Below are 18,052 nucleotides of genomic sequence, written 5' to 3' on the forward strand. Positions count from 1 at the left end.
AGCTGATCGATTCGAGGGTTTCCAATCGATCGAAGGATCGACTGGGCAATTCGTCTCGCGAACAGTAGGCCTCTGGATCGATCAGCCGATCGATCCGAACGCTCTCTGTCGCGAACAGAAGGCCCTAGGATCGATCACTGGATCGATTGACCAGCCTGGATCGATCAGCCGATCGATCCAGAATATCGGCCGAGCACAGTAGCCTGTTGAATTGATCACTGGATCGATTCGACCATTCCAATCGATCCGTGGATCGATTGGGAGGCCTGACATTAGCTAGAAACCCTTAGTTAAGTTCCTTGACCATAAGGGGAGGTAATAATGACATGAATAGCTTAGATTACACCCCTTAGCACATGTAGAACCAAAAAATGATAATAGTTTAGCAAAAATTTTAATTAGTACAGCTTCCGCAATTAGACTTAATGATGGTCATGGATTAGTTAGCACAGCATAATGTGACGATCGGTCTTACAGCTTAGTTAGTAGAAGGCGGGTCGTTACAGGGCATGCTCTCTGCGGGCCCTACTCCTAGTTTGAATCGGATTTGCTTGAGGCTCTGTTTTCATTCTCCCAATCGGCCCTGCCGATTGGACACTATCCCTAGTGCCCAAATGCACCCATTCCTGCCCTGGACCGGATTCACTTGGGGCTTTGTTCCCACTTTCTCGACCTTGCCGATCAAACAATCTCTCAATATCCCAATAATTTACTCTCGCCCAAGCTGGGCTCACTCAGGACTCAACTCCCACCTGTTGGTCAGACAAGTTCCTCGTGGGTCCATTCCTGACTTTGACTTGATTTGCTTGGTTCTCTGTTCCCACTCTCTCGATCGGCAAGGCCGATCGGACGAATCCTAAAAGAGTTAATGTTGACTTGCTAGGCCGCCCATAAGACTATGTTTCCTTTGAGGATATCGCTACGGTCCAATTAAACTATTATATATATAAATGAGCTCTATGAGAAACCCATCTTCTAGCTAGTAACCCAAGAGACCTCCCAGCCCAAAAGCCGAGTTACTGACATTAATACATCACGTTGGTTTATCAAAGGATAGTATCTCTGTACATGTATTTATACCACTTACATGTCGATGTGATTGATGAATACCGTATACGCATAACAATGAGACATATTGATTGATTACATGATAATATCTTATTAATGCAGAGATTATGATAAACATTAAAAAAGGAGTCATTCTTCATTGGCATAAGTATACACAGACATATCTACACATCTCTTCCTTTTTGTTGTTACTTGTCTTACTTTACGTCATCATCATTGTTTTGATTTGATCATCGGAATAATTATGTCAGGGACCCTCCAACCTATTTAATGACGATTTTCTTTACTTCTCAGCAGTTCTCGGAGCCAGTCAAACTACAAGCCATGTCATTGGCTGTCCATCTCATAGCTTCCCGATGGGATCTACGATGGTCTCCTTTGGGAAGCCGTGGAGAAAGCAGTACGCCTGCAACATCAGACGAAGAGAGAGGTTCTCCCTCGGCAACTAACCAGCTCCGACAATGGTGTACTAAAGCTTAATCAATACAACTAATAAGAAATTGAACTTTAATTGGAGAAGTAACGTCTATTTTGAGGGGGCTAATTTGTTAATTAAGTAATTTGTCAACATAATTTTGATTTTATGATGAACTTGAAAAGTTATAATCTTTTTTTTTTATTTAAAAAATCTGTGTTAGATTTATTAAATAATGAAAATTCCTGAAATATTTGTCAATTTATTTAAATTATATAATATTAATTACCTATCAGACAGGTTTACTAAAATTAATGTGATAATAATAAATTTAAGAATTGATGCACATAGATTTAGTAAAGAATATCATCTAAAACTCATCACAAAATTTGAATACAACATTGACAATTTAAACTTGTTATTCAACTATGAAGATGTGCACTAAAAAATTATTGTTAATGTTTTTTCATTCACGAAAATTTAACTAAAAATTATTATATAAATATTTGTTGCTAAATTTACATATACTTGAGAGTTGTTTTAAATATGGTAATATGTATTTAAAATCTAAGAATAATCCTGTAAAGCTTTATCCTTAACAACTTGGTTTGGTACTGGTCGATTTAGCGTCGGTCAGGGAAAACGCCGTTTCTTAATTGTTTCTGGTACATTCTGCACATAGATTAACCAACCAGAGGCAGGGTACCGCCTGATCACACAATCCACCGTTGAACATGCCGAACGAAAAAGATGGACGGTGGATACGCTGTCACCGCCCGAGATCGACGTGGGCGGTGGAAGCATGCGGCCGCTTCGGCCTTTCGGGTCGATGCTGTGCGGCCAAAATTCCCACACCCTTCCCTTCGTCCTCCTCCCCACGCCATCCACTCGTTCCATCAAATCCCCAAAAGCCCACAAGAAATTCGAGCGTGATTCTGCTGCGCACCGACCGAAACCCTAACTGGTCTCCAACCCAACGTGGTTTCTTTTCCTTCCGATTGGTGGCGTCCTTTAACTCTCCCGCTGGTGCTCTGCTTCCAGAATGGGTTGAGGAGAGATAAAGGTTCGATTTAGATTGTCCGGCGACGCGATGGAGTGGGACAGCGAGTCCGAGGGATCGAACGGAGACGAGGAGGAGGGTTTCCTGCTGAGTGGTGGCAGCGGGGGACCGTTCTCGTTCGCCGTGGAAGGCGTGCTAGGGCCAGCATCATCGTGCGGATTGGTGGTTAGCGACGCGCTCGAGCCTGATCACCCTATAATTTACGTCAATCGAGGATTCGAGGAGAGTACTGGCTATCGTGCTGAGGAGGTGCTGGGAAGGAACTGGTGAGTCGTTTGTGTCTTATTTGCATATTAGGCCCCTTGAACTTGGATCTTTTGGTTTATTTTTCAAATATCCATGTAGCTCTAAATGCATTTATTTGTATTACCTTCATTCTGTCGAGAGGAGCAAATTCTGCAATTCTTTAAATATTTTTTAAAATAAAATTGATTGTTCTTGTTTGGCGTATACAAATCTGAACTTCATCTTTTAAGGTTACCATTCATTCCTTGAGTAAATCATTATCAGATTCTACTTTAATTGAAGTGTTCCTAGTTGACATTGAACAATACTGGATAGCTATAGTGGCGTAGTGTGAGTCAGTTTTAGACCAAGGAATTCCTATTTCCACTTGCTCATAACAGGGGTTATATGAGTTTACACGAGTCTTTTAATGCTCATTCTTGGATGATGAAGCTCAAAGTTGATGATAGACGCTATAATCTTTATGGATGAAAGTTTACCAGTGATGCTTCTGCAGTTGAAGTAGAAGCAAGAAGCATTTTTTTGTTTGACTTAAGTTACCCCCATTAAGAGGATGGTTAGCCAAAGAGATCCAAATGATTAGTTTGCAATGCTATTTACTTGTAATCTTTTCTATAGAATCCTTTTAGCCTTTCCAATTTCCTAACGGCCAACACTCCTAGAGATTCTACTTTTATGATTTTAGTATTCATTTACTATTTTAGAATCTTGAAGAGGAGCCTTGGTGCAAAAGTAAAGTGTTGTCTTGTGACTTTGTGGTCACGGGTTCGAGTCATGAAAACAACCTCTTTCAGTGCAAGATAAGGCTGCGCATAATAGACCCAATGTGGTCCAATCTTTCCATGGGATCCCGCATTGGTGAAAGCTTTGTGCACTGGATTGCCCTTCATTTACTATTTCATAATCTACCAAAAAAAAGTTTTCTTTTGCTAAAGTGAAAGACAATATTCTCTGTTAAAAAGGAATAATTCAATTCTGGTGTTAAATCATATCCTCAAACTCTTTTCAATCTGTAAGTCCTGCACCATGCTTTGGTAGGTGTTTTCTTGAAGTTCATGTTGTCACATATAAGGATGCATGTACCCAGGGCTTCACAACATTGTTTTCTATATCCAAATAGAGTCTACATACAGGCCAAATAGTGCATGTATCTGTATATTGCTTAAATCTTAAATGTTGTTTATATATATATATATATATATATATATATATAGAAATTGTGATGGAAAAAAATCCTTTGGTTCCAAAAGATGAGATATGTGAAGGAAGTGATAATGAGTGATCTTTAGCAAGTGATCACACATAGATCAGACTTGAGTTGATGTGAGACTTCAAGAGCTTCAATAAATGTTGCACTTAACTAGGAAAGAGCTGCAAGTTCAATAGTTCCTTACTGATGGTAGAAATTAGTGAAACATAACATGATATAGTTAGAAAATAATTAGTGTGATGATTCTAAGGAGTTCAGTGGCATTGTTTGTGTCAGACGTGTCAGTTCCTATAAGTTTAGTGGTGTCTACATCAATTTTTGAATTTCTTTGCGTAGGTATAAATATTTCGTCAATTAGTATGTGTTGAGATTCATGTCTTATTTGCAATTTGTCATCCATTATTATGTGCTAGATGTGAACTTTTTTATGGACTGTTTACATTGATCAAATAATTATCTTATTGAAAATTATTTAAGGCATTTCAGCATCAGTTTGATTATATTTTAATTATCTTTCTTTGATAATACACATATTAAATGCACTGTCTAGTGATCCAGTCTATGTTGCTTGCACATATTTATTATAGCTTTCTTAGATTTCTTTTCCATCTTATTTTCACTAAATATTACATTAATATTTTATATTTTAAACTAAAGCACTGAATCATGTTATCTAATTGATATTTTCATGTACAAGTTCACTCCTTACTTTGAAATATGGTGTTTGTGCCAACAACTCCTGAATGTCAATGAGAACTTAATAGTTGCAAGTACAATCCTATTATTGGAAATATTTAAAATTAGTAGAAATGATAGTCCAACATGGTTAGCATACATGCTACTTGCTGTATGATTGAGTTCCTGCTCAAAGAATCTGTGTAGGTTCAATGATGCATGAGTTCTCTGAGGCATTACAAAGGGATAACCAAGTTGGGGCTTAGTGTGGTCTCATTTTGCATATATGTTGCTATCCAAGTCACATCTATGAATTGAAAGGTCTGAACAATCAACTAATCAGTTGGTATAATTAATTGGTGTTTAAATTGTTCATTTGAATAAACTGAAGCCCTTCTTATTGGATGATCATGATATATCAAGAAGACTGAGATCCTTAACCAATGGAGGAACAAGATTGCCATGTTGCATTGACTCATTCCTATTTCTTAATGATATTTCATGATCAAGACAATTGGTTGAATCTCGTGAAACCATTTATTTCATAGAAATTCATTTGATTTCTTGTTTATGAAGCAAATCAACTTCAACTCTTGAATGATCCGAGTCGCTTTTGGTTTAGTTGTAACAAAAGATTCCCATTTTTGTGGAGAAGGCACATATCAACCGTTTTGATCCTACATATGGACAATTCCTATCTTGTTCACTCACAACAAAATATGTTCTACGTGATGGTAAACAAAACATTTTTGGGGAGAGATGTGAAACATCTGGTTCAATGATGTTTACTTTCTCTCATGAGTTTTTTTCCAGAGACCCACCCAAACCTGACCAAAAAAAGACTCATTCTAAATTGACAACAAAAAACTGCTGAGCTTGCAATGCCCATTGTTTCCATTGGAGCATATTTAATTAAGATCTAGGAAAATTTATGTTCTATGATGATGTTTGGGGTCTTGAAGACCCAATTTAAACTCCTAGGCACCTAAGAGGTCCTATATTCAGATTTAGTATTACTTTCCCAAACTTGGGCTTGAGACTTTTTGAAGAAAACCGGGAAGATAGAAGGGAAAAAAAATTAGAAGAAGGTAAATTGTTATTATTCATTTTCAACTAGACATTACATTAATAAATAGAAGATACAAAGTGCTGAAATAAGAACAAATAAAAGAAAGGAAACACAAGAAATGGAAATTACTAAAATTAATTATTTCTTGATTCTATGCAATCATTATCTCAAAGATTATTTCCTAATTTTACGCAATTAGGAACTTCTAATTTTCCAACACTCCTCAAGTTGGTGCATAAATATCAATCATGCCCAACTTGCTTATTAACTGTTCAAAGTTTACTCTTGCAAATCCCTTCATTAAGATGTCAGCTATTTGTTGGTTGGAAGGTACAAATGGTTCCAGCTTCAATTTTCTCCTTTATAAAATGTTGATCAATCTCAATGTGTTTCGTTCTATCATGTTGGATTGGATTATGAGCAATGCTTATTGCAGCCTTATTATCACAGTATAACTTTAATGGAAGTTCTATGAGTTTCTTGAGCTCTTCAAGTATTCTGTATATCCACACAACACCTCACAGACTCCTGAGCCATTGCTCTAAACTCAGTTTCTACAACACTTTGTTTCTTACTTCTCCATGTTACTAGGTTTCCCCATACAAAGGTGCAGTATCCTGAAGTGGATCTTCTGTCATGAATCGACCCTGCCCAATTTGCATCGGTAAACACATCAACACTCCTTTGATTAATCTTTCTGAAAATTAGATCTTTTCCGGGAATAGTCTTCAAATATCTCAGAATTCTATAAACAACCTCAAGGTGTTCTTCAAATGGTGCATGCATGTACTAACTCACAACACTGACTGAAAAAGCAATGTCTGGCCGCGTATGAGATAGGTAATGGGAACCTTTGGTGTCCACTTGTATCAATAGGAACACTTCCTTTTTCTCAGAGTTTTATATTAGGATCTATGGGAGTCTCTGCGGGTCTACAACCACTCATTCCTGTTTCCTCCAAGAGATTAAGGATATACTTTCGTTGGGAGACAACAATACCTTCTTGAGCGACTTTCATACCAAGGAAATATCTTAAAGTTCCCAAATCCTTGATGTCAAATTCAACTGCTAAGTTTTTCTTGAATCTTTCCATTTAATCACATCATTACTTGTGAGAATAATATCATCCACATACGCTATCAGTACAACGATCTTTCCTTTGGTGGAAAATTTTAAGAACAATGTATGATTTGTTTTTCCTTGAGTGTATCCTTGCTTCTTGACCGATTGAGTAAATTTCTCAAACCACACTCTCGGAGATTGCTTGAGACCATACAAAGATTTTCTTAATTTACACACCTTTGAGCTGAATTTCTCCTCAAAGCCCGGTGGACTATCCATGTACACCTCATCTTCTAAATCACCATTGACAAAGACATTTTTTACCTCTAATTGCATCAAAGACCAATCTAGAGTAGCAACAATAGATAAAAGTACTGTTGCCGTATTTAGTTTTGCAACGGGAGCAAATGTCTCAGAGTAATCAACAATATAGGTTTTGAGTGAATCGGTCACCAATCTAGCCTTATATCTCTCCACTGAGCTATCTGAGTTATATTTCGCAAAACCCACTTACATCCCACAGTTCTTTTCCCCGTTGGCAGTGTAACAATCTTCCAAGTATTATTCTTTTCAAGAGCTCTCATCTCCTCAAGCACAACTTCCTTCCACTTTGGAACTTGTAGGGCTTCCTGTACATTTTTAGGAATGTCTACATTGGATAATTGAGAACAAAAAGTGACAAGAGATGAAGACAAATTGGAATATGACACAAACTTAGATATAGGATGTTTGGTACAAGATCTGTCACCTTTTCGAAAAGCTATTGGCATGCCTGACTCAGATTGACTATCAGACTTTGGAAGAGAATTATTAGTACTAGGATGAAGATTCTCTGGCTCGGAATCATGGCTATACTGTAGAGATGATTCATCTTTTCCTTTCTGATGATTCTTTCTCAAGTAGATGATTCCCTTCCAAGTTTGTTCCTCTTCCTTGAATTTATTACCTACCATATCATGTTGTGGCATTGTACTAGTTTTTTCACAATTTTATTTTTCAGATTTTTGATTGTCAAATGTAGGCCTGGATTTAGTAAAAACATCACTCATTATGAGAGGAGATTCAAAGAACGATTCTTCGTCATTTGTTATTTGTGCTAGTAGGCTCAAATTTAAACATATCATTTGATAAAAACATATCATTAAAGCTAGTAAATGAATCTTCCCTTGAACTCTCCCCCTGAAGATGAATGTCCTTAAAAAAAAGGGTTGTGTTTCAAAAAATGTGACATCCATTGTCACAATTTTTTTTTTTTTTTTGATATTGGATCATAATAATTATACTTGTTTGTGTAGGGGAGTAACCCACAAAGACATATTTTCTTGCCTTGGCTTAAGTTTTCCGATTATCCTATGTTCATGAACAAAAGTTGTGCAACCAAATATTTTTAATGGTAAATTAGCTAAAAGATGAACAGTAGGAAAACATGTTGTAAATGTATTGAATGGAGTCTTAAATTATAGAACTTTAGATGACATTCTATTAATTAAATATGCAGTAGTTAAAATAACTTCATCCCACAAATATTTTAGTACTTTGGTTGAAAAGTAATGCCCGAGCTACCTTCAGGAGGTGTTTATTTTTTCTTTTAGCAATATCATTTTGTTGAGGTGTATCTATACACGAACTGTGATGAACTATTCCCTTTTTTAGGAAAAAATTTCCTAAGATCGTGTTAAAATACTCCTTCCCATTGTCACTTCAAAAAATCTGTATATTAGTTTGAAATTGAGTCTATACCATTTTGAAAACTTTTTAAAGACTTGTTCAACTTCTGATTTTTATTCCTTTAATAAATACACCCAGCAAAGTCGAGTATGATCATCAGTAAATGTGATAAACTATTTCCTATTAGAGGGGGTGCTTATCTTATTAGAACCCCAAACATCACTGTGAATTATGGTAAACAGTTTTGATGGCTTGTATGGCTGTGAAGGGAAGAATGTGCGGTGGTGTTTTGCAATCTCACATACTTCACAATGAAACAACGATGGATCTTTATTGCGAAACAATTTAGGTAACAAGTGCTTTAAATATCGAAAACTAGGATGCCCTAATCTAAAATGCCACAACATAATATTACTATTCGAAACAGAAATAGATTCAAAGCAGGAACCTCTTGGTTGAGATTGTTTTCTTGATTTAGATCCATCTTCAAGGAAGAAGAGTCCTCTACTCTGTTTAGCACTGCCAATCATCCTCCCCGAGGTCAAATCATGGAATACATAGACAAAAAGAAATTAGCTTGACAATTTTGATCATGAACCAATTTACTGATAGATAAAAGGTTACAAAACAACTTTGGAACTTGAAGAACATCATTTAGAGTGAGCATAGGTGATACTACAATAGTACCTTTTATTGCAATCGTTGAAAGAGAGCCATCTACAATCTTAATTTTTTGGTTACCTGCACAAGTTCTATATGAAGAGAAAAGGTTTGGCATTCCTGTCATATGATCAATTGCACCCGGGTCAATGATCTAGGCGCGATTAGAATTGACACTAAGGAAGGTTGTTGTCATGCAATTACCTTTTTGAGCTATTGAACAAGAATGATTTTTCTGAGATTCAAGGAGTTTGTATAATTGGTCTATTTGTTCCTTGGTGAAAGGAAGTACGCTAGGAATAGATTGCCCCTCTTGATCCGAGATAATAGTATGAAGTGCACGACTTTCACCATCAATTCTTTTCTTCCAATTTTTAGGCTTCCCATGGATTTTCCAGCATGTTTCCAGCGTGTGCCATGAGCATTTACAATGATCGCACCATGGTTTTCCAAAACTTTTGCCATCTTTCTTTGTTTCCTCTTGAAAACCTTTAGTAACAAGGGCAGAGCTTTCCAAACTTGAATTGGTAGAGACTAAGGTAGATTTGTTAAGCATAACTGTTTGTCGAGCTTCTTCTCTTTACGGATCGTTGGTAGAGGTGTCTTTCCCAAGATTCGACCTCTTCATCTAGATCTTTTTTTTAATCCCGCCAAGAAAATAAACACCCGATCATTCTCTTGCCATTTCATAAAACGGACACTATCATCAAGACAATTCCAAATATTATCATAGCATAGATCTTGTTCTTGCTAGAATGTTATCAATTCATTGTAGTAGGAAGTCACATCATGTTCCCCCTACTTCGCTTGCCATAGCCTTTATTTTAGGCTAAAAATTTGCGAAGAGTTCTCCAAATCTGAATAAGTGTCTCTAGCTGCCTCCCACACCTCTTTGGCTGTAGGTAGGAATATAAATGACCTTCCGATAGGGGGCTCCATGGAATTGACTAACCATGCAATAAGGAGCGAATTTTCAGATTTCCAAGCTTTAAATCTGGAGTCTCCATTAGCTGATTTTATCATCTCTTGTAACATATCCAAGTTTACCTTTCCCTTCTAAAACCAGGCGCACAGTTTGTGACCATTCTGTGTGCTTCTTCCCGTTAAGACGTTGAATATTAACTTGGAGTAAATTAAAGAATACCTCTGTCGAACCATTGAAAGATACCGGTGGATTTAAATTTAAGTTGACAACCATTTCTTCTCTAAATACCATCAAATTTCTACTCGTGGTGTCGGTTAAGGCAGTCTTCCATGGATGTTGATTTTTCATGGAAAAAAACAAACCCTAAATTGAACCTAGGGCTCTGATACCATGAAGAAAACCGCGAAGATTGAAGGAAAAAAAAAAACTAGAAGAGGACTTGTCATTATTCATTTTCAACTAGACATTACATCAATAAATAGAAGATACAAAGTGCTGAAATAAGAACAAATAAAAGAAAGGAAACATAAGAAATGGAAATTACTAAAATCAATTATCTCCATATTCTTTCATGATTCTATGCCATCATTATCTCAAAGATTATTTCCTGATTTTCAAAGATTATTTCTTAATTTTATGCAATCGGGATTTCCTAATTTTCCAACACTTTTCATTATGATAATCAAGCAGTGTTTATTCCTAATATTTGGGGCCAGATACATTGATTTTATACCTTCTTTGAGCTGAAACACGGTTAAGATCCATCTGCTTAGTGGTTTATATAATTTCTAATGTTAGCTTTCTAGGCTTAATGCAATTTTTAACCTCAAAATTTACAAATTTTAGCTTGAAAATTTCTTATTTGAAATTATTCTATATGGTTGTTTGAAAGGTAATGATGAAATAACCCTTTAGTAGTCATATCTTATTGTAGTTTATACTCAACATGCTAGCTGATGTTATGACTTTTTTAGCTGCATGACAAGTTGAGATGCATATGATTATTGAGGGAATTACTTCTTTGTCTCTTTTCCTAAGTTTTATTTTGGAGAATATAATATGATGTGATGGATTTCTTTTTGGAGACATTGGACAATTATGCCCCAATTGTGAACGTGAAAATTGCACCTAATGCATGCTTTTAGATGAATGTGAACTTTGAGAGGGATATGCTAGATTGCCAGAAAATATTAATTTTAAAGTGTGGATGGATCAGCATTATTAGGTGGTGTTTGTCAGTACTATCACAACTTGTTGAGGTTGACTACTTGAATCTTATTCCTCAATTAAACTCTATGATAATACTTAAATGTTTTGGATTGTGTTTATTATCTCAACTAAAATTTCATTCATTTCATCTACCCTTCGATTATCTGATCAATTGATCATAAAATTTGTTGGCCATCTTTAAATTCAACACTGCCTTAACTTGAATTAATTTTTTCTAGTAACCCATCACAGTTATTCAGCATGATCATTTTTTTGCAATAATAATTTTGTGTTTGGGTTCTTTCTCGACTCCCAAATAGTCTAATCCATTTGTGGAAGTGTAAGAAATAAAATTGTATCATCTGCAATTCTTAGTAGACACCTGTACGCAGTATACTATATACAGGGCCAAACTAAGCCCCAAACTTAACACATTCAATGTGTGACTAAATCCACTACACATGACTTGAAACCTGTTAACACTCCCAGTTGGAAGATATATACTAATACATCTAGCTTGTTATATAAGCTATAAAATCTCACAATAACTAAGATACGACCATAATGGAAATGAAAACAGAATACTTGAATGGAAACTAATGAAACTTTGTGTATCTCTAATCTTCCTTTCTATGGTGAATGGAGGAAATGCAAAAGTTTGGTTGACACATGGGCATTAGATAATGATATCATCTAGCTCCTTACCTATTTTAAATTTGTTCAACAGTTGTGTTTTGGGTTGATGGAGCATTATGTGAGGGAAGGGAAGATATCTCTTGGTTACTGTAAGGGCACATCAGAAGTTTTGTATTTCTGTCAAGGTTGTGTTGGATTTATTGAGCAGTGCCACCAACCAAAGGTTAAATATTATTAAGTTAAAATCTGCTTCCCAATTTCTGTAGATAAACTGTTGACTTGACCACAAATCAATACATAAATAGAGAGGCACTGAGGGTGACAAGAGGATGAAATGACACCCAAGAGTGGGATTCTCTTTATGGCGCTGCATGCAGTACATGACAATGACCCGCTAAAGCAGGGAGAAGAAAAGCATTCAAAGGTCCAATGTCCACTGTAAGGAGAAGATGAACAAATATAAAAGGAATAGGAAGTATATGCTAGTCAAGGAAAGGAACTAATGGAAGGAGATAAGAAGCTGGGAGATAGGAAGGAGATTTGGTAAGATCTCCTAATGCCAAGAAAAAAACAGGAGTTGCTGGAATTAGGAAATAATGTTGTTGATGTAAAGAGCAAGTAAGAAATTTGTTGCAGCACATGAACAGCAATGCCATCAAAACAAAATATCACACAAAAACTAAATATATAACTCAAAGGCACTCCACCAATATTAGGAAAAACCATGTCTAAGATAAGAGATGCTTGGAAAAAGATTGTTATTGGAAAATTGGATATATTGGATTATAGTTATTTTAGGAGGTAATTGGATCAAGAGAATATTTCTTAATTCAAATCTTATGTGGCATCTTTGTGGGATTGATTTGGAATTTACATTATTATGCATGTGATGGGATCTAGATGTGAGAATATTGATTTATGAGTTGTGAAATGTTGAAATGGTACGTTGGTTGGATATTTATGAGGATGACACCTGTGCAATTATACTGTAGATTTAAGTTATAATTGTGTCGATTGTGTACCTTTATACGTATTGAGGAGATGATTTGAAATTTAAAATACTATTTGTTATTGAATCTCAATGAGTTGCTTAAAATTCGAAGGTGCTTGGGAAGAAGTTTAGTGGAGATGTGTTATGCTGGGGATTCGTGATAGGTTGGCCTAATATCATTTAGAAAAAAAAGGTTGGTGGGAGGGAAAGTTGTTAAATACCCGGATTAATTGTGTTCGGATTTTGATTGATGAGATTTTGGATTTAATGATTAAATGGTTTTGGAGGTTTTATTTTGTATCATTTTGTTCCACAAGAGCATATTTTGGAGCAGAAAAAAATTAAATGGTGTGAAGGAGATCGTATATTACATATATATATTTATAGATTGATAAAGGCTAAAATATGGAAAATTGGATCGCTTCTATAGTGTTCCTTCTATTGTATGGGAGTTGGCTCAACAGGAGGCTGGTTTTGTTCATGCAAGTCTCCATGGACTTTGGAAAAGGAATGAATATGTAAGCATTTGTCTGAGATATATACTTCTTTTCTGGGGCTACCATCTATCATGGAGGAAACTAAAAAATTTTAGTATCATGAATAATAAAGTTACACCTGTACATGTTATTTTCAATGCTATTCTGTTGGATGCTAAGTACAAAATAGGTGGACTCACATGATTATTCTGTTTTGATACTAAGTGTAGCACTGGATCCAACCTATCTGAATACGATCAGTCTCTATTTCAAATATTCTAGTGCTTTTTTCTCTTTTCTAGTTGAGAAGATCATAGATTTTTGCCCTTAAGATTCTACCTTTTAATTTATATAAATTAGAAAAATTATTTCCTTCTACAATTCCTATGTTATTGTCCTTAAGATTCTACCATTTTGTTTTTATAAATTAGAAATATTTTTCCTCTTACAATTCGTGATCTTTTACTAACACTATTAGTCATAGCTGATTACTTAAGCATTCCCTTGGTTTACCTTTACAATTTTTGAACATATTTTGATCTATGCTAATCTTAAAGGAAAAAAGTTTATCTCTATGATTATTGCCACTCTTAAAACTAATTATTAATCTTTTTCTTAAAATAAGTATTCATGGTCATAAGATAATATCACAAAGCAAATTCTAAAATCGTACTGTTCTCTGTGTTTCTTTTCTCAAATCTGAAGTCTCCATGTCCACCTTTGTATTTTGTATATTTCTTTCTAATTCTCCATTTCAAGCTCCTCTGATCTCAAATTATTTCATCTAGGTTCTTCTGAAATTTCCTTTTGATTTGATCTGTTATTTCTTCTTGAGGAACATAACTATGTAAGAACTTATAGTAGTTGTTATTTGAAATTAGCAGTCGTACAGTTGGATCTAATTCTCTTAATTCTGATATGTTTATTTTTACAATTCTTATATACTTTTTTGGGAGTTGAACTTTCCATTAGACCGAATTTTTAAATATTTATCTCGCCTGTTTTTGTTGCCTTTTTGCCAATCCATTTTGTCTGTTTTAAGCATATGTTATACTTAGTTTCTCTTAATCATCACATCTGCAAATTCTAGTCCTTTCTCTGAAACTTTTCCTATATTTCAAATTGGTTGAACCTGGAGTGGTAGTTTATAAAATTTTGTGCTTATTGCTGGTGTTTCAAGAAATTATCATTGTTAAGGATGAATTGTCATTATTGGAAGCTAACACTTTTTTTTTTGGACCTTCGTATCTTTCTGTTTATCCACTTGTGAGCCATTTTTTTTTCTGCAGCCGGTTCTTGCAATGTAGAGGGCCATTTGCTCAGAGGAGGCACCCTTTAGTAGATGCCACAATAGTTTCTGAAATTCGGAGATGCCTTGAAGAGGGAATTGAGTTCCTAGGTGATTTATTGAATTTTAGAAAGGATGGTTCCCCATTGATGAATAGGCTTCAGTTGACACCAATTTATGGGGATGATGAGACCATAACCCACTTTATAGGCATTCAATTCTTCACTGATACAAATGTTGAATTGGGTCCGCTTCTCAGTTCTGCTGTCAAGGAATCTGCTAGACCTAACCGCTTAATCACTGAGCATGTATTCCGACCTGTTTCACTTGGCCATACTCACATCTGTCGTGAATTCTGCAGTATGTTGCAGTTGAGCGATGAGGTATTGTGTCAGAAAATCTTTTCCAGGCTCTGTCCAAGAGATATCGCATCTGTTGGTTCAGTATGCAAAAGGTTATATCAGCTAACAAAAAACGAGGATATCTGGAAAATGGTTTGTCAGAATGCATGGGGCAGCGAAACAACACGTGCTTTAGAAACTGTACCTGGGGCTAAAAGACTTGGTTGGGGAAGACTTGCAAGAGAGTTAACCACCCTTGAAGCTGCTGCTTGGCGGGAACTGACAGTTGGAGGTGCTGTAGAGCCATCCCGTTGTAATTTTAGTGCTTGTGCTGTTGGAAATCGGGTTGTTCTTTTTGGAGGTGAAGGTGTTAATATGCAACCAATGAATGATACCTTTGTTCTGGATCTGAATTCCAGTAATCCTGAGTGGCGGCATGTAAAAGTAACTTCTGCACCTCCTGGTAGATGGGGTCACACGCTTTCTAGTCTAAATGGATCATCATTGGTTGTGTTTGGTGGTTGTGGAACACAGGGCTTGCTCAATGATGTCTTCATACTTGACTTGGATGCCCAATCTCCTGCATGGCGTGAGATCTCAGGACTTGCACCTCCCATGCCAAGGTCATGGCATAGCTCTTGTACTGTTGATGATACAAAATTGGTGGTTTCCGGTGGATGTGCTGATTCTGGTGTGCTCCTCAGTGACACCCACCTTCTGGATGTCACAATGGAAAAACCTATATGGAGAGAGATTCCAGCATCATGGACACCGCCATCCAGACTAGGACACTCATTATCAGTGTATGATGGGCGCAAAATACTCATGTTTGGTGGTCTTGCAAAAAGTGGGCCCCTTCGATTGCGTTCGAGTGATGTGTTCACGATGGATTTGAGTGAGGATGAACCCTGTTGGAGGTGTATTACAGGCAGTGGAATGCCTGGCGCTGGAAATCCAGCTGGAATTGGTCCACCTCCTCGTCTTGATCATGTAGCTGTTAGTCTTCCTGGAGGCCGAATCCTCATATTTGGCGGGTCTGTGGCTGGTCTTCACTCAGCTTCCCAACTCTATCTCTTGGATCCAACTGAAGAAACACCAACATGGAGAGTATTGAATGTGCCTGGTTCCCCTCCTCAATTTGCGTGGGGTCATAGCACTTGTGTTGTTGGAGGAACAAGAGCAATAGTGCTTGGGGGTCAAACAGGAGAGGAATGGATGCTGAGTGAATTGCATGAGCTGTCTTTAGTAAGTTCAATTATTAACGTCAAGGAAGATGACTAATTTCTTTGACCACAAAAGGACAGATCAGCAAATGCTATGGGGGACAATGACTTGTATCCACACGGAGATCTATACATATACTTGCAGAATGGTATCCGTCTTGATTTAGAATAAGGCCTAATTTGCTGCATTGATGGTAAACGTTCTGTGCTACGGATATAATCACTTTAAACTTTCTGGACTGGGATATCATAAATGTAACATGCTGAAGAGAGTGGTGGAATTTATCCTTTTTTGTTTGCCTAGAAATTTTTTAGATTGTATGCTAAGAAATTGTATCAGGAAATCTAGGGTTGGCTATCTTTGTTGTGAGCTTTTTCTTATTTGATTGCTGATATGTATCTGTAGTTTGAGAACCATGGGTTTCATGATGATTTTTTATTGGTGTTCTCGATTAGTTATTACGATATAAGGTCGTCCAGAGAGTAGGCCTAATCTAAAATGTCTCCTTTATGATTCTGATGCCCCTGTTATTTTCTCCCAAAAATTAATACTTCGTCGGGTATCTCAATTTTTTGATCCAGTCTCCGTCGATATTTCTCAATTTAGATCTTTAAGTGTTTTTTTTTTTTTGCTTCTTATTGAAACTAAATTAATGTCCTAGGGTATTTGTTCTTTATGAGATGCCAAATGTCCGAAACAGAAGATGAGATCTTCTGTCCTCATATTCTTGTGTCTTCATGTCTTTTTGTCGATCGGATGGTCATGATATTCTCATGATTTGCACTACATCTATGAGATCTGATTTAATCCATCTTATCGGTAAAGAGATATGGGGATATAAGAATCTGGGGACAGAGGATTTCATCTCAGGAGTAACAGAAGAGTTGTTTCGAGCCAGGCCGTCAGCTTTGACCGAAGAACATAACTTGTCCACCCAAAAGTATGGGAAGTAATATACAAGTCCAAAGGCTCACGCCCAGCATCATAAATCCCGAGTTCAGTCTATGAGAGCATCACATGAATTGGGTCCGTCGTCTAAAGAATTCACCACAAGAAGAAAGTCGTTGGTCGGTGAGTGCCAAATAAGGCACCATTTAGTAAGAAGTCAGGATGAAGAAAGTGATAATGAAGAGGAATGAGTAGCCATCAACCCAAGTGATGCTTGATATGGATTCTGAATCTCTGTCAATTTTGCATGATCGTGGTGACAACAGAAGTTTAGATGTTGAGCGGGATCATACTGTTATGAAGGTGAAGAATTTGATACTTCGTGTTTTATCAAATTTAAAGAGTATGGAAAACTGAATGGTCCGCATGCACAATGACGTGGTCGGTAATCAAAGGGTGCCACATGGTCGATGATATCGAGAGTCGGGTTGAGATGATGATCAAAGTAGAAGGTTCAGGCTCGGACTATGTGCCACTTCCGACTTCATGACAATCCCAACTTCACGTTACTCCTGGCTCCACGTCGGCCCCGATCTTGTGCTACTCCTGGCTCCATGATCGTCCACGACTCCACGCTGCTCCCGGCTCCACATCGGTCTTGACTCTGTGCCACTTCCAGCTCCATGATCGTCCACGACTAAACATCACTCTCGGCTCCATATAGCCCTGACTCTAGGCAATTCTCACGACTTCATATTACCTTGATTTGTTGAAGTGGCACACCGGACTGATGGTAAGCGGGGTGATAAGCGGTGGCTCGCTAAAGATACAAACAATGTAGTCATTACCTCTGGAGAACGTGGGAAATGCTGTCATGTAGTCTCGAGAAATGGACAACATAACCCTTTATTTCAAAAGACGTGGGTAATATCGACATAGAT

General features: G+C 36.8%; 1 protein-coding gene across 1 annotated transcript; it reads left to right on the forward strand.

Moving 5' to 3' along the window:
- The first annotated feature begins 2,287 nt into the window (after nt 1-2,287).
- LOC122000826 (adagio-like protein 1) lies at nt 2,288-16,603 on the forward strand. Its single transcript, XM_042555290.1, has 2 exons — nt 2,288-2,809; nt 14,660-16,603. Exons 1-2 carry the CDS (start codon nt 2,574-2,576, stop codon nt 16,278-16,280), a joined length of 1,857 nt encoding a protein of 618 aa, XP_042411224.1. The 5' UTR covers nt 2,288-2,573; the 3' UTR covers nt 16,281-16,603.
- The last annotated feature ends 1,449 nt before the right edge of the window (nt 16,604-18,052 follow it).

This window comes from Zingiber officinale, chromosome 7A (genome assembly GCF_018446385.1).
Source record: "Zingiber officinale cultivar Zhangliang chromosome 7A, Zo_v1.1, whole genome shotgun sequence".
Classification (NCBI taxonomy): Eukaryota; Viridiplantae; Streptophyta; class Magnoliopsida; order Zingiberales; family Zingiberaceae; genus Zingiber; species Zingiber officinale.

Excerpts from the sequence above, each read along its gene's own strand:
- LOC122000826 (XM_042555290.1), top strand. The coding sequence starts at position 2,574 with ATGGAGTGGGACAGCGAGTCCGAGGGATCGAACGGAGACGAGGAGGAG. Across the intron at positions 2,810-14,659 it reads GAGGTGCTGGGAAGGAACTG|CCGGTTCTTGCAATGTAGAG; the intron begins GTGAGTCGTTTG and ends TTTTTTCTGCAG.